At 47.1% G+C, this 27001-nt stretch overlaps 1 protein-coding gene across 2 annotated transcripts in view; it reads right to left on the bottom strand.

Annotated features, from left to right (window-relative positions):
• plch2a (phospholipase C, eta 2a) overlaps positions 1-27001 on the bottom strand; it is a 176106-nt gene that overhangs the window by 57981 nt on the left and 91124 nt on the right. For both annotated transcript variants that reach the window (XM_061257211.1, XM_061257212.1), the window contains exons 2-4: positions 8393-8539; positions 4046-4289; positions 445-574 (exon numbers count right to left, since the gene is read on the bottom strand). In XM_061257211.1, coding sequence (XP_061113195.1) covers positions 445-574; positions 4046-4289; positions 8393-8539 — 521 coding nt within the window. The remainder of the gene's footprint in view (positions 1-444; positions 575-4045; positions 4290-8392; positions 8540-27001) is intronic.

A 27001-nucleotide genomic window follows, 5' to 3' on the forward strand; every position in this document is an offset into this window, starting at 1 on the left:
TCACTGGGCTATAGGCGGCCTATACCACTTCCTGTTAAGCCGCCAATGGGAAACCCTGCCCCACCTTCACTCTCAAAACCGGCAACTCTGTCTGGAGCCGTGAATAAATGGTAAATGGTAAATGGTTGGCATTTATATCGCGCCTTTATCCAAAAGCGCTGTACAATTGATGCTTCTCATTCACCCATTCATACACACACTCGCACACCGACGGCGATTGGCTGCCATGCAAGGCGCCGACCAGCATTTGGGGGTTAGGTGTCTTGCTCAGGGACACTTCGACACAGCCCGGGCGGGGGATCGAACCGGCAAACCTCCGACTGCCAGATGACTGCCCTTACTGCCTGAGCCATGTCGCCCCCCTAAACAATAAACACCGCGACCCCTGTGTTTACACGAATAAACAGCTGGCACAGGGCGGGATGCGTGAGCGTGTGAACCCACCTTGAACATCTGCTTGACCTTCTGCCGGGGCAGGTTGACGTTGAGCTTGTGCAGCAGCTGCAGGACCTCGCTGATGCTCAGGCTGCCGTCGCCGTTTTTGTCCGCCTCCGCAAACGTCTGCTTCAGCCACGTGACGCGAAGGGTTAAGGACGCAGCGCGGAGAACGATGAACGTACGGAGACGCCATCAGAGACACAGAGACACAGAGACACCATCCCCTCACCTCCACCAGAACTTTAACTAGACTTCAATCAAGACTTTAATAGGTAGAATCAGTGATAGTGCTGGGCTAAAACAAAAACCCACAAAAACCAACACCGGACCTTTTTTCCCATGACTGAGAACAATCTACCTACTTCTCTTTTTCAATATACATATAGGAGGAGAATACTCTAAATCAGTGTTTCTATGGTCTGGAATCCAAAATAGGTCATGGGTGTGCATTAGGTGGGTCCCAAAACGAGTCTGTATCCCACAAGGCTATGTTAATATTTGCAATTTGCAATGTCCCTGAAAGGTACTACATTTCAAATTTGGAACCTGATATTAAAAACTATTTCTAATTTGGGTCCTGATATAAAAAAGAACCCCTGCTCTAGCGCCCCAGCTGAAATTTATTTTATATGACTCATATACATTTTATTTAAGAGAAGCAGATTATGGCTCTTATAAATCGTCACATAGGCACTTTGCAGATGTCAAATGCAGCACCACAGTCATCCAATACAGAGTTGGCAGGGGCCGGTAGCAGAGAGACAGAGGAGACTCGGTTAGACAGGGAGGCTTGATGCTTATAAACCCAGATCTGGTGCTTCTGCCAGAACGTGATATATGGCACTCATAAAAGCTCCAGCACACATGGAGGAAACTGCTGACTGCAGCCGTGGACGTAACTGACCCAAGTATGCCCAACAAAACTGTTGTCCAATTAGTGTTTCTTGGAGCAGAGAAGCCCTTGTTTATCTCGGCCCGAGTTTAATTAAAAAACGGAACCAGGCAACGACGCCTCCGAGGTTCGGTTTCAAAAAACTGCCGCGGCACAAAAGGCGGGCTCATCAATTTAAAATAAATCCGCCGAGATCGCAGAGCCGCGCGGCGGAGCCAGAGGGCGAGACGGAGCGAGAGAGGGAGAGGGAGAGAGGGAGAGAGAGAGAGAGAGAGAGAGAGAGAGAGAGGGAGAGGGAGAGGGAGAGGGAGAGGGAGAGGGAGAGGGAGAGAGAGGGAGAGAGAGAGAGAGAGAAAGTGAGAGAGAGAGAGAGAGAGGGAGAGGGAGAGGGAGAGGGAGAGGGAGAGAGAGGGAGAGAGAGAGAGAGAGAAAGTGAGAGAGAGAGAGAGAGAGAGGGAGAGAGAGAGAGGGAGAGAGAGAGAGAGAGAGAGAGGGCGAGACGGAGCGGAGAGAGAGAGAGAGAGAGAGAGAGAGAGAGAGAGAGAGAGAGAGAGGGCGAGACGGAGCGGAGAGAGAGAGAGAGAGAGAGAGCAGGGCCGTGCAAGGATTACATCCCTGAGAAAACCCCACAGACCCCCATTTCCTGTATCACTGACTTAAACCGCAGTTAAATACGAGCTGAAATTAAAATTCACTTTTTCCTCAATTTAGTGAACTCTTTATAATCATTCGAACACGCCTTAAAGTATACTCTCCAAAAGAATGATACAATTGTAATACTTAAGTATTTTCACACCAAAGTGTTTTGCATTTGCTTCCTGGAAAATTTGATTTGAGTATTTAAATTTTAAAAAATCTAATTTTTTCAATCAATTTCAATATCTTTTCACACAGCAGTATGTACAGCTCAGCTTCCCCCTCCTGATATAACCTCAAAATTTACTCCCCCGTCCTCCAAAAATCATATAACTTCCATTTGAGCTCGTCTTTCAATAAAGTCGAAGTGGGGAAGGGTGTGGCCGCTGCAAACACCCCATATGCATTTCACACAACCGTTCAAGCCCAAACATTTTACCGCACATCTGGGTAATTTCAGGATGGAGATTCGTTGATGGTGCCGCGCAGGCATCTGTGAGTCTGTGGCAGCCTCCCCTCATCTGTCACCTGTCATCTCTCTTAACTCTCACACGTATGACAGCTCTGTTTGTCCCATCTGCCACTCTGTTCAATTCATCACTGTTTCCAACCGCACAAAAACACCGAGCATATGGACTAATGCAACCGAGACTCAGGAGAGGCTGAAACACAACTGTACAATGACCCGTGTGCGCGCACACACACAGACACACACAGACATCTACACACACACAGACATACACATACATACACAGACAGGCAGACAGGCAGACAGACACAAACACATATGCACGCACACACACAGACACAAACACACACAGAAACAGGACATTTAACCATCTGTAGACACAAGCCTCAACATGCTAAGACATTATAAATGTAAGGATGTGGACATTAATTCTAGGCTCTAACCAGCTGAATGAATCTTAAGTTTCACAAAATTGAACCATGTGTCCATTAGAGCTGCATACATTAAACCAAGACAAGGGCCATTCAGTCATTAATTACACACCACTCTGCTATAACAGGAAGCATTAAAAGGCTTGTAAAAGAGTCACGTTAAAAGTTAAATCCTTCCAAAGAGCGCCATTCTTCAGAACGTTCACAGGGAGGAAAAATCCCATGGGCACGTGCAGTGCATTGTGCACTCAGGCATCTTGATAAGGTAAATGGAAAAGGATTACATAAACACGAGGTGTTATGGGGCCTACGTGTCTAAACAGCCCAGGTATTTACTGTGAAATGTGGCTTGCCGCAGTGTGCAGAAACGGCCTTCATCAGATAAAAGAGCAGTGGGACTCTATAAGCACCCGCAATATAATTTCATATAGGTCAGTTGCAAATCACAGACTGTACATTCGTATAAAGAAATTAATAAAATGTTTTCGCTGGCAAACAGCAGGGTGTATAGAGACCTGTGTGACCGACTGACATCAGCATGACAGAGACGTCGCAGAGCTCGGAAGACGCAAGACGTATTCATAGCATGAACCTTCCATGTATAGAACGATAAATTATTCATTTAGACTTTCTTCTTTTCAGCAGAGTGCCGCTTAAACCCTCCTGAGAGCTGTGTAGCAGGGCCGAACCCCTTTCTCACAAGCCCGATACAAGCGAAAACACCCGACTCGCTCACCTACAGAACGTATTGGATACAATTTATCCAATAATATTATTACTTAATATGATAATATGGATAATTAAAATGTATTTTAACCTTTTTTCACCTTTTTTTCTCCCTCCTTTTTCTTCTTGTTTCGATTTTGACCTTTTCTGTTTGCTTGTATGTTTAAATGTGTGTTTTAAAAGCCTGCTGTGGGCATTTCGCCAACGAACTATAAATACAATACATATGGTGATTGTGCATGAGTGCATGTTGCAGTTCCAATGTCATCAAATAAATAAATGTAATCTAACCAAATATTGCACTGTCATTTCTGCACTTTGACTGCCATTTGCGACTCCCATTTCGTTGATCCCGTAAATATACTATGCGCAATGACAATAATTGTGATTCCTCAGGACCCCGCCATTCCCCACTCCCGCCAGCAGGGGGAGCCCCACCAGGCTGAAGGATATTGGTCTCGCGTGCGCTGCCTCTTGGCCAGGCTGTCCTCGTCGCTGATGCCGGCCATGAGGTACTTGAGGCCGGTGATCCAGGTGCGGGCCTCCTCCCCGCTGGTGGAGACCAGGTCCAGGGACTCCATGTGCTCTCCGTAGTAGATGCTGAAGCAGCAGTTGGGGTCGAAGCTGCCGTCCGAATAGCGCTGGAAGATCTCGGACTGCTTGCCCTCACACACCTCCCGGATGGAGTCTATGGAGACTGAGGGAGGAAGATGAGAACAGGGGTGTGTCAGTCGACGACGGGCGAGATTAGGCCGTCGCAGACAGAGAGGAGGCTCAGACCAGACCGTTTACGCGCTTGAATTCACCATGACGCTTCCTTTGGATGAAGCATTGTCAACTCAAATAATAAATGTGCTCCCAAACAAAATCTTCCAACAAAGATTAAACCTCTCAGTTCTTCCTCTGGTAAAATATCACGGAGCTTAATATGTGAAAGATTGCACATATAAATGTGCCTCTACATAGACATTAAAACCTCGGTTGACACCTTGGAGATAAAAGAATAAATTGCCGCCTCTAAATCTGACAAAAAAAAAAAAAGCAGATCTTCACCAGTGCAGAGTACATCCTAAACTCAGACTGCACCGTCACTATAGCAACAATGTCCACACACATAAAAGAAGTTCAGCGTCATCCAGAGAACAGTCATTTTGTTTCTGTTGCAGAATAACTAGGTTAAAAAAAGCAGCTGTTTTGGGGAATCAGTGTCCATGAAAGAAAGTTTCATTATTTAATCCAAAAAGACGGCGATATGTCATGGCAGAAAGTCGAACGCTGAAAACCGGCCGGCTCTTTGCGCTGCTGGGATGTGCTGAATCCCAATGACACTTGCACAAAGACCACCTGAAGGTGTCAATTAACCACATTCCTCATTTTGAAGAGGAGGGGGGCAGGGGGGAGAAGTTATTCGGAGCGGGGACGAATGAACATTTCACCCTGCGGAATCCCTGCGGGTAAGCGGCTTTGGGCTCTGCGCGGGATAACCGGATTGTTCTTCACGCGTTCGAGAGACTCCACCGCCTCGCGGCGACCACACACGGGGAGCTCGGAGGAGCCAATCACGCGGCGTTCTGCGGGCAGGTCGGGGAAATCAGCGTCAGACGCTGGGCCGTTGTGACACGGTCGGCACTTTGAGAGGCAACTGAGCTGGCAGACGGCCGACAGAGACTCTTAAACTCCCCGGCTGCAATGCCAGCCGATATCAGCCCGCAGCCCACAGCCTGGGAGCAGATATCAGGCCAGGTCACCGTTCCACGGTACGGATATCAGCCCAGGTCACCCCCCAACAGTACGGATATCAGCCCAGCTCACTGCCCCCACAGTCTAGCGCACGTAGATCAGGCTCCGGGTCCATCCATTTTCACTCCGCCGCTGCGGAGGATTAGGACAGCCAATCACAGCCAGTCCTCACAATTACGTGCAGACACCAACATTCTGAGTGATTTTAGCAAAAACCCAAGGTTTTCACATCAACGCTCATTTAACCTCCCACCAGAACTGAAGGCCGTTGTGACGGTAACAGAATTGAACAGTTTCTTTTTTGCTTTCCCTCCCTTTCTTTGCCCTTTGCGAATACAAAATGTCCTCTAGAGTTACAGACTCTAATGGGGAGATGGACGGAGTGACTCTGCGACAGACCAAACTTCCTGTCCAAACCAAATCGTCTGAAACACAGGCCGTCGTTCCAGAAATAGCAGCAGCAGGTCTTAACGCAAGATTAGAGCCCCAGACGGAAGATTAGAGAGGGAGAGGAGGGGAGAGGGGGAGAGGAGGGGAGGATGAGTGTGACTGCAGGTAGACACTCTGACCTCTCCTCTTCCACATCGACACAGTAACCTGACTGACAGCTCACATCACTGCCGTTTACTGCAGAATCTCCAAACTGGCAACCTCCACCGATCGTTTCAACCTGCTGCCGCCCAAGTCTTAAAACTGCGAGCGCACAAACCCCAACTTTCACAACGCAAGTGATTTAATCAATAATATTGCCCCATTTCTGTCTTACCCTTACGATAAACCAGTAAAAGGATCGGAATATGAATTTCCCGTTGTGCTTTAGAATGGCAGCACGGCAATAACGAGACGTATTACTCACTGAAAGTGCAATGGTATCATAAAACAGAAGTGTTGTTTTTTTTTATGTTAGAAATATCTGCCGAAAGTTCTGTCGTGTGACGAATCCCTTTCAACTCTCGGTGAGGAATGTCACATCAGAGCGATGACACCCTTCCTGTGACTCTCCCTGAATGAGCTCTTACACTCACCTTCCAGTGAAACAACCGCTTAAGAAACTAGGGCCTCGAATAGCTTGACCTACATATTAACGCAGCGCTATCCATTCGGAAACAGGAAAGAGAATTACGCACTTTCCCGACTCCAGCCGTTTCCCCTACTGTGTGCTAGATACGGCTGGAGAGTGCTTTTCCGCCCAAAGTTCGCCAAGCAGGAAAGTACTCACAACGGGGCATTTTCTGCATTCATCATTTAACACGCATGCCTACTACAATTGAACTGAAAGTCGAATCTGAAATGAAAAAGTAATGAATAAATATTTTACAACCGACCTCAGGGGAATGGATCGAGTGGGATGAGCCGAGCGCAGGCCCAGTAAGGCACCCTTTCATTGCGGTTTTACGCGTGCCTGGCACACGCTACCAAACAACCAGGGATAGATTCTCTTCACACAATCCCCCCAAGGTGCCTTTTAATAAGCAGGTGCGCGGCACATTTCGAAATTCCACACGCGGAAACGTCTCGGTCAAAAGGTCCTGAAAGAGCGGCATTAAGTGGCACGGGGAATTACTGTAGGATTCACACAATTTAAGGATTCGTCCGGAACGTGACCAGACCGATCCGCCCCATGAATAAATAATGCGGGGAACACGTGCTACTGGCGACACTGCAGGAGGTGTGAAGAGAACGCGGATTCCCAGTCCGGCACGGAGGAACCAGCGAGGAGAGAAATCATCTGCTTCCAAACAATTATTTTCACTTTCAACGGGCGGGTGTGGGCGGTCGTTCAACTTTCTGTGATATTAATCTTAATTCAAATACAGTGCTCACATTAAAGGGGGAATAAGTCTCAATTCACCCGCAAAGCACATTCTGCTCCATCTGTTCATTGCTTTTTTTTTTTTTATCCTCTTGTAAAAAAAAGGTTTTAATGCTGAATTCCAGACCCTCTTGTACCCCCGCTGGTTTTCGCTTTGCCACATTTAGTAATTAAGCATAAATGTCTGTTCAAAAAATAGAAAATATAAAAGCACAATTTTCTACGACGGTGCTGAAAATATGCTCGGCTGCCCGGATGACACAGTCTAGAACACATCATTTTGGATGATATTTTTTTTTAAAGTTACAAAGTACACAAACAATGTTCCCCCGTGCATAAGCCAAGCAGACTACGGATCTCCGTGCGTCAGCCTTTGAAGGCCTGGTGTTAGACCGTGCGGTCTACAATCGAGCGCGCATCTTGTCTTGCCAATGAAACGCAATGAATAATACAGGCGGCTTGAGGAGCCAATTAATTTCTCATAAGCCGTGTATCCCAGCAACACCGGCGAGGGAGAGAAAGTACGGAGAGACGCGGCCCGTCCCTGCCCCAGCTGTAACCAGAGCCGACCCACTCACGTTACGCCTTTACATTTTACGCATTTAGGACAGCCTTACACACTTACACGCTCGCATTCTGTTTACATACAGTCCCTTTACAGAGCTGTGTACTGAGTGAAGTAATTTACCTGAAGTAGCACAAGGGTAGAGTCGCACTGCCCTACAATCTGGGGGTCGAACCAGTGTTAGCTGCAAGCCTAGTGCCCAAACAATAATGCTACACTGTCACCCATTAATCCCGTTGATTAACTGGTGTACCGAAACGAACGACAATATAAAGTACTGTACATGCTGCAGTCATTGTGCTACAAAGCACAACACAGTTTCATTCATCGCAATGCTATTTTTCTGGGATTCTTCTGGGGCAGCCCTGTTAAGAGCCCGGGGCAGCCGTGTTGAGAGCCCGGGGCAGCCGTGTTAAACGGACGGGGCAGCCGTGTTAAACGGACGGGGCAGCCGTGTTAAACGGACGGGGCAGCCCTGTTAAACGGACGGGGCAGCCGTGTTAAACAGACGGGGCAGCCCTGTTAAGAGCCCGGGGCAGCCGTGTTAAACGGACGGGGCAGCCGTGTTAAGCAGACGGGGCAGCCGTGTTAAGAGGACGGGGCAGCCGTGTTAAACAGACGGAGCAGCTTTGTTAAGCGGACGGGTCATGCAGGCAGGAAGGCGAGGGAAGGGCACACTCACTCTTGGCTCTCTCGTTCTTCCGGGAGGGTCTCCAGCGGATGCAGGACTTGTGCTCGTCCAGGTAGTAGAAGCGCACCAGGCCCTTGGAGCCGCCTCTCAGCTTCACCATCTGGGTCCCGGTCTGCATGGAGCTCATGCATTTCTCCACTGAAACAAGATGGAGGAGAAGGCCAGTCAGCATCACATGACATTACAATTTATTTAGCAGTCGCTTTTATCCCAAGCGACGTACAAAAGAAGTGCATATCAAGGTCATTAGAACATTCAGAGCGAGTCGGATTAGCTACAATTCCCATAGAAAACGTTGCACAGACATGAACATAATTTCCAGTACACATGGCAAATAGGCCAAGTAAGCAATTAGGGCGAAGTACAGTACCAAGAGCTACATATACAAATGCAATATAAATAGCTGATGGCCCCTCCACACCTATGCAGTACCAGTGGAACATTATGAAAACTAAGGACATTTATTTATCGGTCATTGTTTAGATCAGTGAGCTTCATTCCTGGTCCTGCTGGCTTTTGTTTTTGCATCAATGTTAGGAGTTAAGAGTTAACCGTGTAATCGACTGCTTTAATTCATCAATTAAGTGCAGAGTAACCACAAAAACCTGCAGACACTGCAGCCCACCAGACACAGGAGCGAAGATGACTGGCGTAGAGAAAAAGGCGAAGGAGAAGTCAAGAGAGGACAAGCGGCCCGTCTCTGTCAGCGAACGCCCGGCGGTTGTGAAACGGCAGCCCGCGTCATTTCGCGGTGATCGCTCCCCCAGGTGTCCCGCGGGGTGAGGTGTTCACTTATCCGGTAATGTGAACCAGGCGCCCCATCATCTCCCTCGGCCCGATGATTGAGCCAGAGAGAGCCGCGCGCCTCAGCGCCGTATGTCGGACAGACGGGAACACAACCTGCGCGGGTTCCGCTGCCAAGAGTCCAGCGCAGAGCGCTCCAGCAGCTAATACCGAACCCGCTCGCCGAAGAGGGACGTGCTGACTGAAGAGCCTAACATAGGGAACTGCCACATCGCATCGCCACGGTTACATGAGGGGTCAATGTGAGGTCGGCCACTGCAGGGGCTGGGGGGGGCTTTGGACATCTGGTGTTCACGAGCGCTCTACAATTGCATCAAATGACAGTTAAACTCCTCTCAGACACCCAGGGACAGAGGAGACTGAGGTCTGCAAGCAGCCAGGCTTGTACGTCAAGCCAGGTCATTTATTCATGACGCACAAGAACACCTGGCAATACAAAAATAAAATTCTGACAGGGCACCACTGCGCAGCAAATACAGCAAAATAATGCATAAAAAAATATCAAACTCACATTGAAACTGCACAATGGTGCACCGTTAGGAAGACGCTAGAGCAGAGCAGGCCAGCAGCGGTACTTCGGAGCTGAAGGCTCTGAAAATGGAGGCACACAGTGAGCCTCCAGGGTAAGACCCCGCTGCATTAGAGGGTTTCAATAAGCCAAGAATTAAGCTGCAGAAAAGGCAAGACCGTTTAATCATGTCAATAGGAGCGCGGGGCCTTCCAAAAGCCTAGCCAACTGTAAGCACAATAACAGGAGTAAGCAGCACCGCCCTCAGAATGAGGCCACAGTGAAGACACCAGGCCGTTTATCGTCAGCTGACAGGAAATAACTCAAGACACGGAGTGCCCCACCCCAATCACAACCCACCCCCTCCCCACCCACCAACACAGGCCTCCTTTCAGGTTTAGCACAGGAAAGGCAGCCCAGTGGCTAACGTGCATGACTGGGAACCGGAAGGTTGGTGGTTCAAGCCCCAGTGTAGGCATGATATGATCCGTGCAGGTGTTGGGCCATTGAGCAAGGCCCTTAACCCCGCATTGCTCCAGGGGGGATTGTCACCTGCTTTGTTTTAATCAACTGTAAGTCGCTTTGGATGAAAGCATAAGCTAAATAACAAATTATTATTATTAGAGCTACAGTAGCCCCACTACTGCACGAAACACTCACTCACTCACTTCTGGTGTTGATCATTGATTAGGCACCGACATGTTAATAGGAGAAAAAAAAAAGAAAAAGAAAAGAAGACCCCAATGTGTCCCAAATGCACAAGTCCAGGAACTCACCATCGTGGTGACATTCCAGAAGTGGTTTAAGTACTCAGAATAATTATGGTTATAATGCAGGATGAATAAGTCAGCTCTGGGTGCTGAGTAACAGAAAGTGCTGCGGGCGTAAAGCTAGTCTCTGGCTCTAATGAGGGGAGCCCAGGACCTCGGCAACCAAGCCACAGGCGAGGCGCAGGAGGCGCAGGAGGTGCACGAGGCGGTGTGTGAGGAGGCCCCGGGGAGTGGCCCAGGCTCTAGCCTCTTTCACACTCTCCCCTCCATCGATACAAAAACACCCAGCCGCACCAGGCCCTGTTACTCTCCAGCCAGCCGTCCTGTACCCCCCGCGCCCCTGCCAAACTGCGCATCAATAATGGAGGCGCTTCTCTCCTCGAACACGGGCCGCGCTGAAAAACTAAACTGTCCGACCGCCCCCGCGGTTCAGAATCTATACGCGGCATGTAAATTTAATACGTTTGATAAGGGCGCGGCTCATTAAAACTTCACGCGGCCTCCAACGAAGGCGAACATCTGCTCCCCGGCTCGCTGCCAGCCCAGAGAGCGGAGCGAGGAGCGGGGAGCGGGACTGATCCTTCACCTCCCGGAGCGGGGAGCCTCCCCCATAATCGCCTAAAGAAAAAACAAAATGGCCGCCAACACAAACGAAGGCAGAGGCAAATAGGAATATGCGCAGACGCAAGGTGACCAAGGTTCCCCTCATGATCTCGGTCTGCGGGACAAGGCAGGTCTGAGGCAGAACAGTAAGGGTGCGATGGAAAGCCAGCCCCTGACACCCTTCTGCGGAGGAGACTAACATGCGTGACATCAGCAGTGAATGGGCCCAGAGAGACCGTGCTGCAGTCACCCACAGAGCCATTGTGAAACGACACGCTGTATTAGTGCGCCGTAGTAACTGCCAGCTCAACACGCTCAACACGGCCCTTCTTCTGACCCTGAAACTCACGTAGAGAGAACCAGTTAGACCTAATGATTTATCCCCTTACACAAAAAGACTCCTACTGCTAATTAACGGACTAACAACGCCTCAAGAACTCCAACCAATTAAATGGAATGCATGAGCCATATTGTGTTCTCTTACCTCAACGATTTTAATTGAATATCAGAGTTTGCATCCACTCAAGACGACACAAGGAATCAGAACTGAATCGAGAATCTAGCCGACAAGCTGCTATGTCTAATACTGAGAGACGGGAGACACAAATGACCATTTCCTCTAAATAATGCAGGATTTGTACATCAATGCATCTTAAAGGAGGGGAAAATGGGAGGAAAAGCTATTTTTAATAGACAGATTTACAAGGCTTCTTGGATGTACTATGGTGCATTCAAGCGTTTTGGGAATCTACCACATACAGGAAAGTAATTGCATGCTAGATTCTTGCTCCAATTTTTATGATATGCACAACTCTATAGACTAGATTTTTTTTTAAAAACAATGAATTTAAAAGCAATTGCGGTACAAATAAAAAAATTAATATGAATATCTCATCTGTCCCCTTTCTTTTCTGTTTACCAGGTATCAGACAAATCTGGTGGGAACAATCTCTCTAATCCTTGCCACAATCACAATAAAATGCCATTTTTGGCAGGCACCGCTTGATATGCCAGCTCATCCCATCACCTAGCAACACTTTCCACTTAGAATGAATCTCCAGTGTACACAGTGCCTAAACACCGACCGTGTTGGAACAGCTACAGCGCTAACGCTCCGCAATCTCTCCCTTCGCCTTTCTGTTGCACTCCTTGATTGAACCAAAAGGGAGTAATGCCTGTGAAATACGCCCGGAGTCAGTCACGGACCATATGGCAAACGAGCTCAATGACGGCACTTTGAAAGGCTTTGACCTGCGGCCAGAGTTAGTACAGTATTTCCAGCGAAGGAAGAGAGAATTCCAGCCTAACCCGCTGTTGCGCTGCAGAAGGTAAAACCCGAGCCGCAACCCAGTTTCTCTTGAAGCAAAACCCCCGTTGCGCAGTAAACCTTCTTCGAGAGCGACGATAGGTATTATGGAAATGAGTTTTCATATTCTGCGCGCTGCTGCAGGCACACCGCAATAATGGCTTTATGATCTCCCGACTCTCAGCGCACGAGTACGGAGGGACCTCACAGGCTCCGAGCGCAGAGAGATGTTCACTCTTCCGCTGCAACAGATGCAGCCGGCACGCCGATCAAAAAGAACATTTCTGCCTAACGGAGCAAATGCCTCGACGAATGCATTCCATAAAAATATATCTATAATTAAACCACAATTTCATTAACATACAAATTAATACTTAAGTCATTTGATTGAATTTTTACATCCCTGTTTACATTAGTTTACATGAATGTTATAAATGTGTGAGTCTTTCTTGGAACGCCGGGCAGGCAATTTAATGTTTTGAAAATAATCCCCCACTCAAACCTATATTTTGGCAAGCTGAGCAAACCTTTTAATATACATCAATTTCAAAACATCAACAGTGGGGATTTTAAACAGCGATGGCCAGCCAGCCACTCGTTCCGCAAGGACGGCTCTCGAAATTACGCTGGGAAAAGGAGAGTTCAGCCGTCATTCGCTCTGTTGGTTGGAGGTGCGAAAACGCGGGATGTGCAGCTGACATCAGGAGCCACGCCCATTGGCCAGCAGGGCGCAATGAGGTCACATCAGTCCCTCGTTCAGAAAGGACGACAGCTTTGACACTCGGCGGACAAAAAACAAAGTGGAATTCTTAATTTCATATAAAACATTACATCCTCCCAATTGCACCTCGAGCTCCGCGCAATCCAAAAAAATGGCCAGCCAGAAAGTTCCCTCTGAACAAAGCAAGCAGCCAGCACTGCTCTGATTAAATCATAAGCTTGAACGCTCTCTACTCCTGATGAATATTTAAAATGGCCCCCCAAAATTCTGAAATTGAACCAATCGCGGTTTTTCCGGTGGCCTTGTAATGAAAAGTACAAAATCAGGATGCACTCTCCGCCCACAATTCCCCAGCCGAAAGGAGAATGAGGCGGAGGGGTTAAGTGTATAAACCACGAGAGCTGGAGCTGGAAAAGTTTTGGCTAAATTGGCCGAGAGAAATGAGCGGGGATCGAGCGGGGAGCACTTCCACCGCGCGGCCGGGGCGCTGGAGCACGGAGCCAATCTCGCTCTCCTGCAGCCCGTTATTGGGTCCTGGCTGGTCGCCATGGAAACAGGGTCGGGGTCGAAAAAATACAGCGGAAAAATAATAAATAAATACAAATAAATATTAAAAAATTAAATTGTGAAATGCGCTCGGAAGCCGGGGAAGTGTTCTGCGCACGACGACGGCATGGCAGGGAATTTGCGAGACGGTTTACACGTCCCTGCGGTGCTCAGTGCCTGTGCCGTTCTGCTCAACCACATATCCTGACTGGTGAGAAAGTTCTGAAGATTTCTAGAAAAGACCCACTTCTTGCATCCAAGATGAAACCTTGATGGTCCTTAGAAAAGGGAGTCTGCTGCTGTAAGAAATCTTACGTAAGTCTGAAACACACTTGAAGTTAGAACTGCGGTACTTCAGAAAATCCAATTGTTCTACCTTTTGAAAAATTCTTATTGAATACAGTATGCTATGTTGAGGGCAAAAAAAATAGTTCCAGGGTATTTGTGCTGCACTACAGGGCAACTCTTATAAAGGGAAATCTTATTAAAGTTAAGGTATGGAAAGTGTAAGGCAGGTTGACTTGTGTAGCACTACCAGGTAAAGGAGAGGTCAGTCACGTACAGCAGCAACAAACACCTTTTCTCTTACATCCCTGGCAGAAACCAGCGGGAGCAGAGCAACCGCCGTAAACCATGCCCGCGTTCAACGTTGGAGAGTCCATGACCCTGTAGTTTGGCTCAGCGGGGGAGGAGGGAGGAGGGAGGAGGGTGGGCGGGTCTGAGAGATCGTCTGAGTGATCTGGCCCACCTGATGGGTTGCCACAAAACCCTTTCCTCCTCCATTAGCCTAAGCCAGGAGGATTGTCTGCTGCCCATATGTCTCACACTACACACACTATACGGGCGCTGACCCAGACCCAATTACCGAGCTCAGGCCAGTGTTGTTCTGGGACATACCAATATACCAATTTCCAAAAATATCTACAAAGAAAGCATGTTTTTAAAAGGGACATGGAAAATCTGATAGATGCACCAGGTGTCGAGCAATACTTGTGAACTGTGCTACATACAAAACCCTAGCATAAAACAGCAGAAGCAAGGGCACTTAAAAAAAAAACAAAAAGACAACTTAAATTCTGAATTCAACTTTCTTCCCCGCCCCACAGAGAACAGTCACAGAAGACATTCAAATGAACATGATCGCACTCATAATGCACAGAAAAACACTGGCAGTTACGACACGTGATTTTCCACACCAGAGGCAGCCTTTCATTGCCAAAAGCTTTCTTTTCTTTTTTCACAACATTTAGCCTCCCTTTGAGTTACATGATACACTTCTCAAAGGCAAATCAAGGCACTTCGCTTTGCCTTCATCTCACCATACAGAGAAAAACTCCTTTCAGCTGCCTGCACATCTGCTCTACAGAGCCACAAATACCTTCACTCAAAAAGGTGCATACATTAAGAGATTAGCATCATTGTGATTATACGTTACATTAGTCACATCCAGGTGACTGTCATCCATACACAGGCGATTACTGCAATTTTCCTCCTCTAAAGAGCCCGTCAGCAGTTTTAAAAAGCGGTCTTCTAACCAGAAGTCCTACAAGACGGTCTCAGCCACCGGCACTGCTTACCGAACTTGCCCAGCTTCAACATGGACGACGCGATAACGCTGCTCCCGATCCAGAAAAACTCCTCCACCAGGCGGGACACCGAGGCCTTGTAGCGCAGCCGGTTGGAGGACACGGCCTGGACGGTGCCGGCCACCGTTTCCATAGAAGAAGAGCGTCGGCCCAGCTGGGAGGACCTGGAGGCCGGACTGAGCATTGGAGAGGGCGGCAGGGAGGCGTGGGAGGTCTTCATCACTGCAGCGCTCATCTTTCAACCCGTCAGTGCCTAGCCGCCGCTCCCTTAGTCAAGGCAAGATGTCAACCAAGCTGACGCTCGCCTGCTTGAGAAATAAAATAGTCTTCCTCCGTCCTTCAGCGACGGAGTCTTCACAGCCAGGAATGATGCGTTGCGGAACAGGTTTGGTTAATTTAACCAAACGTAACTCAGAAGACCAGAATTTTTATTCTTGCTGATCAGATGACAGAATTCAAAGAGAGGATTCTGTTCAGTCGGTGTGTTGAATATTCCAGATATTTACAGATTACAGTCCGTTTGGGTCACTGGCGGAATGCCGAATTCCCACTGGACCTCAGCGAATGTCACGCACCTGAAAATGTCCCCTGAAAAATGTCCGATTCCTGAACTCAAAGTCAACAGTTGGTCAATGTTCTTTCGAAGATGTCGAAGCGGCTATCAGGTCCACTCACATTGCAAAAAAATTGTGAGTGGACAATTTATTCTCCTTCTAATACGATTGTGGCTGGATCCAGGTTTCAGTAGCTGCAGATTCAGGTTTTCATCCTCGCCTCCCTCTTTCCTCCCAGGCTCTTCTGTCCAATTAAATTCACACTTTCAAAGGCGCCCCATAAGCTCCAGCACCGAGCAAAGACACAGTGGTGCTGCACAAAGATGCAAACTGCTACCTGTGCGACGCTCGTCAGTCAGGAACCCTAAATCCCTCTGAGACTCTAATCCCTGGCTCTACACTCAGGAGGATTTACACGTCCTGCAGGACTGTTTAAACATACGGCAGAGAGAGAGAGAGAGAGAGAGAGAGAGAGAGAGAGAGAGAGAGACAGAGAGAGAGAGGGAGGGAGGGAGAGAGAGAGAGAGAGAGAGAGAGAGAGGGGGAGAGAGAGAGAGAGAGAGGGGGAGAGAGAGAGAGAGGGGGAGAGAGGGAGAGAGAGAGGGTGAGAGGGAGGGAGGGAGAGGGAGAGAGGGAGATAGAGGCGGAGAGAGAGGGAGAGAGGGAGATAGAGGCGGAGAGAGAGAGGGAGATAGAGAGGGAGAGAGGGAGAGGAAGAGGGAGAGGGAGGGAGGGAGAGGGAGATAGAGGGAGAGAGAGAGGGAGAGGCAAAGATAGAGAGGGAGAGAGAGAGGGAGAGGGAGAGAGGGAGATAGAGGGGGAGAGAGGGAGGGAGAGGGAGAGAGGGACAGGTAGAGAGAGAGGGGAGAGCGAGAGAGAGAAAGAGAGAAAGAGAGAGGGAGGGAGAAAGATAGAGTGGGAGAAGGAGATTGAGAGCAAGAGAAGGGGAGAGAGAGAGATATAGATAGGTAGAGAAGAAGAGAATGAGAGAATTAGAGAGAGTATGTGTGAAAGGGATAGGGTGGAGAGACAGAAAGATACAGATACAGATACAGAAATTGTATTTTTCTCAGCAATTACGCAGTGTTGGCAGCGGTGGAAGAGTCTGTGAATATGAACATCATCCTGCCCTCACCGCCCGCTCTCCACACACACACAGAGCAGGCTCTCCCTGCCTTCCTCTTGTTCTCCTTCTTCTCCCCTCCGAACAGGTGTGACGCCACGCGATAACTGGGCTCAGGTACGATATCGTGTGACAGGGATGGCCTAGCAGCCCTTCTACAGCACCCAGTGAAACGGCAGACACGTGTGCTTCCCCCATGACTTCACTCACACAGAGCATGTTTGTGCGTTTACGCTGGATGTTTTGATTACATTTTTAACGTGGAGAGGAGAGGAGAAAATCCAGAAACAAGGGAGTACAACATGAAAAAAATAATTAGCATACAGCTAATGTAGAACAAATAATTACATAAAAAAAGCCGACAGCATGTTTACTCCTGTGTTCATAGAAAATTAATTAGGTGCCATTTTGAGCACTCTGGTCAACATCATATTCTGACATGATTTTATACACACACCCACACACACACACACACACACACAAGCAGTCAGGCATCGTGTTACAGAGCTAAATATACATTTCTCCATCTCGTTTGGCATATAGATATGATCTGTAATGATGGAATCTATTTTTGCAACATGAAAATGCAGAGTGATTCAATGCCTTCCGCCAGTAGTAACCGTTTATTCATAAAAACTACGCAGGAAGCTTCTCATGAAGTGGAGGGCAAAGTTAAAGCAATTAGAGACGCAGTGCATTGCAGGCTCTTTCTTCCAGTCTGGCAACAAAAAAAAAAACACAAAAAAAAAAAAAACACTTAACGGCTCTGAATGGTTCACATTAGCGTCATTTTTTAGAACAGGAAATGCGGCCACACATCCCAGTGTATGAAAACAGCAGCGTAATTACAGTTTATTATTTTCGCTGGTGCCGGAACATTCCGTCTCGCAGAAGACACGGCTCAAGTGAATAATCTGATTACTCAGATAAGATCTGTGGCCTCTGCAACAGATTTATGCGATAGCTCTGTTATTTCATGAACAGCTATTACGTCTTCCAACTAGGAACCATAAACGTTCATTTAAAACCCTTATCGTTTCATAGGAATAATACAGAGGAATCAGCCACTTATCCTTGACTGAAATTAAACAAATTCTGACTATTATCCTACTGTAATCCACCTATACAATATGCAATTTTGTATGACAACCTGTGGCCTAGTGGCTAAGGTTGGGGCGGCCTGTATCGTAGTGGTTAAGGTAAACGACTGGGACCCCCAAGGTCGGTGGTTTGAATCCCAGTGTAGCCACAGTAAGATCCGCGCAGCCGTTGGGCGCTTGAGCAAGGCCCTTAACCCTGCATTGCTCCAGGGGAGGATTGTCTCCTGCTTAGTCTAATCAACTGTACGTCACTCTGGATAAGAGCTTCTGTGAAATGTCAATAATGTAATGCAATGTAAGGTACATGACTGGGACCCGGAAGGTTGGCCGTGATTAGATCTGCACAGCTGTTGGGCCCTTGAGCAAGGCCCTTAACCCCGCATTCCTCCAGGGGAGATTCTAATCAACCGTCAGTCGCTTTGGATAAAAGCATCAGATTAAAAAAAATAAACAATAAAAGAAATACTGAAAAAATCCCCTGTACCAGAGGAGACCCTGGATCGACGAGCTCACTACCGCGAGTGCCATCACATTCATGAAATCATAACGCACTGCACTTGTCTCCAGTGTCAGGAGAGTTACAGTTGGAGCCCTGGGGAGCGCGTTGGGCAGTCGCACGCCGTGTTTTTAGGCCGAGTCAGATGCTCGGACCTGCCAGAACGATCATGATCTTAAATGGAAGCGATGAGTCAGCAGGGATCCCAGGGGCTGCGCATGTGTACATGCATACTAAGGGCCGTCAATTACTGCAAAGACCACAGAACGTATATTTTAATGCAGCGGCCAGATGCCACATTTACCGTGATTTCCTCTGCCTGCTGGCACGCTGACAAGCAGCTGAACAGCCAAAATCAACTCTACATATCTTCTACAAATGAATCACAAAAGAGAAAACTTCTCTACAATTAACAGCTCAGACAGTTCTCTCAAATACTTCATAGTTCCCCTCCTCAGATGGTCCAGATGTTCTTTTTAAAAACAATGTTTTGGTTGCTCAGTATGAAACTTGGAAGGCACCCAATTTTGAATAATGTACGGCTCTTAAAAATGATGAGGTCACTCAAATTACGCACTTATTCATGACAATGCACTTGACCAAATTAAAACCATATATTCAAAAACAGTCATCTTCCATTTTGCTATAAACAGCAAAACAAATGGCCTCATACCCTGAAAAAAAAAAAAAAGACTAACCTGATAAATGAAACCTGGAGCATTTTTGGGCCAATAGCACATTCAATGACCAGACGTAGGAGACTCAGTACAGACATTTTCTAATTTACATTCCTCAGATGCCCTTGCTCTCCTTCGCCAGCTCCAGAAATATTCATATCCAAAAAAAATCACATCAAACTTCTTCTGAATCAGACTGCACAAGGTCTTCACCTCCATTAAGGTTTTCAATTTGAGCTTATATTAAAAGGGAAAAACAGCACAACACCAAAAGTCTCTGGAAAGCCCATTATTAATAAAGAAAGCACTGGAGGCAGACATATATAAAACACTCAAATCCAGCCAACAGCCCTATCAAACATGATTACCCTACAGGTTTAGGTAGCCAACCCCACTCCCCCCCCCCAAAAAAAATAAAATAATTCATTGTCTATTAGCAAACCAGTACATACCTGTTCTAATAACTCCCACTTCAGTCAAGTACTTTTAAGCACCCATGACTATACATATAAGAATTGCTGAATTATTCGTGCTGTATTATTCTTACAGTTGCTGGTTTACATTACAATAACAATTTCCTGTTTAAATAGTTTGTACTACATTAATATATAGCCGATTTGATCCGACATGTTTCACCAAAAAGAGGACTGGCTTATTTCTAATTGTGCAAGTGTGTGTCTGCGTTTGTGTATTTGTGTGTGTGTGTGTGTGTGTGTGTGTGTGTGTGTGTGTGTGTGTGTGTGTGTGTGTGTGTGTGTCGCGTGCACACACACGCTCGTAGGAGCACACATTTTTGTGTGATGTGGACTTACGGTTCATTTGTGTCATTCAGAATGTTTAATATCAGACACTTTATATTTCGACAGACTGTGCAATTCCAGCCAAACATTCACATCCTGCAGATATGTGGTCTCCCAAATGCAAGGCGTTTTACAGCACATCTTCCGGTGCATTTCTACTGCTAATAATAGATCTGAGGGCCAGACCTCCCACACATACAGTGTGCAGTGCTTCAGCAGACTACGGTGCATTCATAGCATTATTATTATTATTATACATACAGTAGCACAATTACAGCACCTGTCTGGCATAGCTTGTGAAATATGGGTGATCGAATCTACCACAACAAGCAGGCCTCTGGAGTCTGAACTCCAACAACAAGCTTTTGAATACATTAAACTACACTTGCAGTTTAGTTGAAACCAGCAGTTTGGTTTAGTTGAAGCTGCAGCATAGAATCTGGAAGTTGTAGAAGCTAATTACATTTCAATATTATGACATGTCTTGGGGCAAACTGCCCAATTGAGGTGGACTTAATGAATCTCCTATGAAGGTTCTGAACTTTAGTAGGCTACTGGTGTTCTGGGCTGCAGACTTTCACCATTTCTATGATTAATCGTAGCAGGACAACTGTCCATCTGGCCAACTTCAAACAGGCATTTTGGCCTATGCACCAGACTATGATCTGTGCTGAAATAACCCAAATCTCAAGTACAGCGAGGGTCAAGTACAATTTAAGTGTTGCCACACTTCGGAGAACAAACCACTTTCTCAAATCTGAGTGCTGCATTTCGCTTTGAATCGGCACGCCGTGACTCACCATGACCCTTCAAAAAGAAATCGTTCACTGGTGAGCGCCGAAGACGTCGTTCGTGAGGACATTAACACAGAAAGACCATTGTACATTGTATCCAGAGATGCCCAAATACGATTCCCATATCGTTGGACTTGATTGCATTTAGCAAATTGTGTCATCCTATATGAACGAAGGAAGACATAAGACAAAAACAACCCGTCCCACTGCCTCAATAACGTGGGCAAAGAGGCGCACTTCACGCCGCAAAGTTAAATGTTAAATGTAGAACGCCAGCTGTGACCACACAACCCACACGGATATTTTAACTCACCTTGTGACTGGCGTGGTCTTTTGAATGATTCGAAGAACTGATCTGTCCATACTCGGCGTGAAGCACACGTCTTGCATTGCGTAGAACTTTGTAAAATGATCGTCACAAAAATGTTTGCAGAGAACATTTAACATAGCAGTCACTATGAATTCAGCGTTGCAGGAGTTCTACTATGGGTGGAGCAGAGACATCAATATTAGCCTACGTGAGTATTTCTTGAATGAAGATTTTCGGCCCCCCCAAATTCTTGATAACTTGCAAGCATCCAATATGTTCATTTATAGCATACTTTGCGTTGTTTAGTAATATCTGCCATTGTCTTTCATTCAGAGTAGGCTAATTAAAATATACGTATATTTACAAATCAAGAATGCGTATTTTTAGTTTGGCAAGTTAGACCATGATGATAGGCTATCAAGAGTTGACTCGGGACAGAAGTGCGGATCCACTGATCATTCAACATGGACGGATTGTCCTGCCTTCACGACTGATCCCACGAAGGCATTCAGTCAACGAAAAAGTATTTCCCATGAACACGTCCACATTTTAATCAGATGTCTCTAACTAAACCAATGGGAATGAACTCATCAGACCACATTGGTGTTTTTTTTTTTTTGAGTTTGTAAACACAATTCATAATGCACACGGGCAAGTGTATCGTTGGATTTGAAGGAAATAAAGAAACTTCAATATAATGGGAACTTCGTTTTTGCACTTGTAACACGGCATGATGCGCAATAATGTTTACTCGTGGTATGCTATCATGTTTCATCGTGTCATGGCATCGCTTCTTTTTGCCATATGGGAAACGTGTTTACATGCTTAAAACCAACTACAGTCCACACGTCAGTAACAGTCAGTAGGCGTAAACGTAAATAAATAAGATGTGCTGACAAATGAAAGAGTTTAAGTTTATTTAAGAGTTGAAAACACGGTCGTGCTGTACAGGCTACACGTTGAACTCACTCATCTTAACCGTTTAGCAGACAGACCACATGTGATTAGAATGTTCATAACGGAATGTTCTTAACTGAACATTCTAATGCTGATGTCACTACTAACAATTGAAAGCATTTGAGTTCTAGAACACTGCATTTTGAACAGACATTCCAAACCGCCATACTCTTCAGAGGGTTAAAGCACTCTCAATAACATAATGTTCCTGTATCACACGTTTTAAAATACAGGCAGCGTCACGACATTACATGCTCCGTTTACAAACTTCTAAAGTACCGTCCCTGTGACTAACTGAATGAAATTAAGTGTGAATTCCTAAATCGTTCCTCGATTAAATTCTAATCGTTAGAATTTGGGCTAAGTACAGACAACCACCCAGCTCCACTTCAGAGAGAATTATTTGACTGCATTCAACAAATATTTGGAGTAAGTCCTACTAATGAGCAGCATTTGAGACCCTCTTTTGGCAGTTCTCCTGAGAATCTCTTGGGGTCGATAATGAGGATAATGAACCTGGCATCGCTTCTCGTGCCACAGAGAAAGTATTCTCTTTCAGGACAGGGCTGTTATCTGCAGGTCAGCAGGATCATAGAGACTGAGCACGGTGAGCTGCACTGCAAAGTGAGGCCGCCAGCTCCCCAAGCACCCCCTGCTGTGGAGCCATCTGAGCTGTGATCTCTGCTCTGTCTGTGACTCTATCTGTGACTCTCTCTGCCTCTATCTGTGTCCCTCTCTGCCTCTATCTGTGACTCTCTGTGACTCTCTCTGCCTCTATCTGTGACTCTGCCTCTATCTGTGACTCTCTCTGCCCCTATCTGTGTCCCTCTCTGCCTCTATCTGTGACCCTCTCTGTCTCTATCTGTGACTCTCTCTGCTCTGTCTGTGACTCTATCTGTGACTCTCTGCCTCCATCTGTGACTCTCTCTGTGACTCTCTCTGCCTCTATCTGTGTCCCTCTCTGCCTCTATCTGTGACTCTATCTGTGACCCTCTCTGTCTCTATCTGTGACTCTCTCTGCTCTGTCTGTGACCCTCTCTGCCTCTATCTGTGACTCTCTCTGCCTCTATCTGTGACTCTCTGCCTCTATCTGTGACTCTCTCTGCCTCTCTGTGACTGTCTCTGCCTCTCTCTGTGTCCCTCTCTGCCCCTATCTGTGACTCTCTGCCTCTATCTGTGACTCTCTCTGCCTCTATCTGTGACTGTCTCTGCCTCTCTCTGTGACTCTCTCTGCCTCTATCTGTGACTGTCTCTGCCTTCTCCCTGTGTGAATCCAGCACAACGTACACAAGACTAAAACACGGCGAGTGAGCATGGTGGACGTCGTGTGGATTAACAATGCTGACTGGTGAAAATGAGAACTACCTCACGGTCAGACTCACAGAGCTACGTTATCTACATCCCCAGCAGACCCCTTTATCCAGCTCAGTCTCGCTTATTTCTGTGAGAACACCGGCGTCTCTCCCGAGGCCGCACAGCAGCACTGCCCCACCCAGCATTCTCGCATGCAACCTTCTGCTTACGAATTCAGTTGCCTAGCAACTACATCGCACACCTTTTTTGTGCTCTTACCTGGTGACACGGCAGAGAGAAAGTTGGGCTGAACGGCAGGATGGGAAAGAGTCACGGATCGCTGAGGATGCGCTCTGAATTATTTAACTCTTTGATTACAACGGATTACGCGAAGAGGATATGCTGAAGAAGATCTAAACGGAGATGGCAGATTTTGCAACTGCAATTCACACCTTATGGGCAATGCGCAGCGCATTGTGTATAGTTGTGAATTCCCTTTCCCTTGCCCATATATAAGGAATACTTATTACTGGATTTTGTGAGTTCAACTCCATCATAAAAAACAGCCCACGGTTCTCTCTGAAAAGCCGGTGAATGATCGGCTGACACTTGGCAGCACGGCCACATGCGGTAATCACAGAACGGTCACAAGCGGCCCACTTCCCGTGGCCACCCCAGGCTCCGGAGAGAAGGGCAGGCTGACGGAGGAGAGCGTGACTCTCCGTGCCTTTCATACAGGAAGTCCGTGAGCGACAGCCGACAGGAAGTGCGCCGTGGAGATGAGAAAGCCGGTGAGAAGACAGGCTGTGCCGGACAGGGAACGCGGGAACGGCGCGGTACGCACGGTGCGATCGGAATCGCGGCTTCCAGGGACAGTCTGTGTCCAATTTGTACGGCACAGTTTGTCACTGCGTGCACTCCTGCCTGCCAGCTCGTGTTGTTGTTGTTTTTCCCTCGGGATGCCGTGTGTGTAAGCGTAATGGCTTTGTTAAAGATGAAGGAAAATGTATGTAGGGACGATCAAGGTCTGTTGTGACACGGGGGCCCATTGTTACGCGATGTTTCTTGCCAGATCAGAAACCAGCTAGCCTGCTGCAACTCACATTGCACACACCCCCATACATGTCCTCTTTCACCTCGGATTTCAAAGGACCAGTCTCCTGTCAATTCCGTGCTCAGAAAACATCGCATGACAATCGACCCCTGTTTCACAACAAACCCCCATCTCCCCTATTAATTAATGAATGCAGGCACTGGGAAATGACAATAATGACACAGGGGGGAAATGACCACTTTGGATTTATTACAGAAATATAAATGAGTAAATGATGTAGACAACACAGAGCCACACGTGCGCGACACAGTCCCCTCCTTCAGGTCAAAGGAAGACTATCACGGTCGTTTTGATAGAGTTGGAGCATGTCCAAATGTGTGCTGGCATCGGCAGTGTCAGGTCCACATTAATCACGCTGTGGGTCTATCATGCTGTGGGTCTGTCTCCTGCATGCTACATACAACAGAGCCTGGACTGGGTTGATGATGTTGTACTTCTGCCAGCGATAACAGTGGAAGCACAGACGTAAAGGAGCTGACACACGGCATGAAATGACTGTCTGAACAAGTGTTTTATTCTTGTAATGAGATTTAATGTCTATTTTTTTCTCTCACATAGAAAATATTCGCTTGCTCATATGGTATGCTGAAGTGAAATCGTCTTACCCCACTCAGAAATCTTGAAATAAGTCAAAACTGTCTAAAATAAGACTAAAAAATAGTTTAGTCTTATTTAGCAAAAAGGGAAGAGAAATAAGATTTAAATTCTAAATATGACAGTGAAATACTTGTTGAGATTGACTAATTTCTTTGTTTTTCAGTGTGTTTGTTTGTTAGCACTGAACACATCTCCAGTGCTAAAATAAGCTCAGCTGACTCCACACACCGGTGCAGGGAGTGTGTGATCAGATTAACAGAGTGTTAGAGCCTTTGCCACCAGTGCAAGCATCCTTTAATCTGTTCCAGTATCGGAAGGAGCTGTGGATCTTTGACTGGATGCACAGCGTCATGGGCTATGAAACAGTGTGAAGGCTGCTGGACTAAAATAGAGCTAAGGCTGCTGGACTAAAACAGAGCTAAGGCTGCTGGACTAAAACAGAGCTATCACTGCTGGACTAAAACAGGGCTAACACTGCTGGACTAAAACAGGGCTAAGGCTGCCCTGGAGTCAGGAGACTACTGAACACACAGACCAGCATGCCTGCTCACTAAACCTCATTCTCACCAGCCGTATTCAGCAGCGTTGATCTTTTCCCGCCCTAACGTCCTCCCCCTGTCTGACTCCCTCAGGGTCTGTTTTACCCATCTGTACAGCTGGCTGGCTAATACGCCCACTGCCGTATGGAGCTTAAGGACGGAGCCAGAATGTGATGCCCCAGACCTGGTCTGACTTCTGTTTCAGCTCCACTTTAAGAAGCCCAGTTGCTGCTCAGCCACTCGCAGATGTCACAACATATCGTCTCAGAACAACACTGCAGACACAGTGCCCAGTACCGCTCCCAGTCCAACAGCCACATTTCCACAAAAAATCACCAAAGAGCCGTCAGCGTCCCCGACCCCTACGTGTTCCTGCTCTCATACAGATTATGTTTAAACCCCTGTGGCTCTACGGCCGGCTCACATCTCTGTGTTCATTTCATTGAAACTTTATTTACCAGGTCAGTCCCTCTGAGATTAAACTCTCTTTTAGAGAGACAAGGCCAAGAAGGGCAACACACTTAGTTTTAGACGATACACGTGAAAGCATGCATGGACACAAGCAAGATGTGCAGCTATATAATCAAGTGCAAAATAAACAGTCAAACTACAGCGAAAACATTTGCAATTCCCACTAGAGTGTGTATTCAACTTCTATTCAATAGTTTTAAATTCACTGAGTGAAGCTCTTTTAGGTCTTTTTCAATTCCAGACAGAGGGTGCAGAACACAACCAGCAGAGTTGCCAAACTCAGTGTGAAGTTTAGGAACAACCACAGGAAGAGAGTTATGAGATGTGACCTATAAATGCTTTCACTTTTCAGTTCAGTTTTCTAAAACAGCTTTATTGAAGCTCAGGGTAAGACTGGACTCCGGGACCACCGAGCACACAAACAACTGGCAAAGAAAATTGTCTTCTCACTTGCACTAACACACCCAACCAGCAGGGTACCACACACACTAACCCACCCCAACCAGCAAATTACCTCACACACTAACCCACCCCAACCAGCAGATTACCTCACACACTAACCCACCCCAACCAGCAGATTACCACACACACTAATACACCCAACCAGTAGATTACCACACACACTAACACACCCAACCAGCGGATTACCACACACACTAACACACCCAAATCAGCAGGGTACCACACACAGTAACGCACCCCGACCACTCCCCCAACTGGCAGATTACCACACACACTAACACACCCAGCCACTCTCTCACCCCAGAGGGGAACTGCAGGCACTGAAGTGAGCGTGTGTGTGTTTCAGCACCTCGGCCAGCGGCAGGCTGGCCCACTGTGGGGCAGGCAGTAACAGCGCCTCCATACAGCACACTGAGAGCAGGGGGAAGCTTTTTATCCACTGTACCGCTCTGCCTCCTGACATCAAGTC

Source organism: Conger conger, chromosome 10 (assembly GCF_963514075.1).
Source record: "Conger conger chromosome 10, fConCon1.1, whole genome shotgun sequence".
NCBI classification, from domain to species: Eukaryota; Metazoa; Chordata; class Actinopteri; order Anguilliformes; family Congridae; genus Conger; species Conger conger.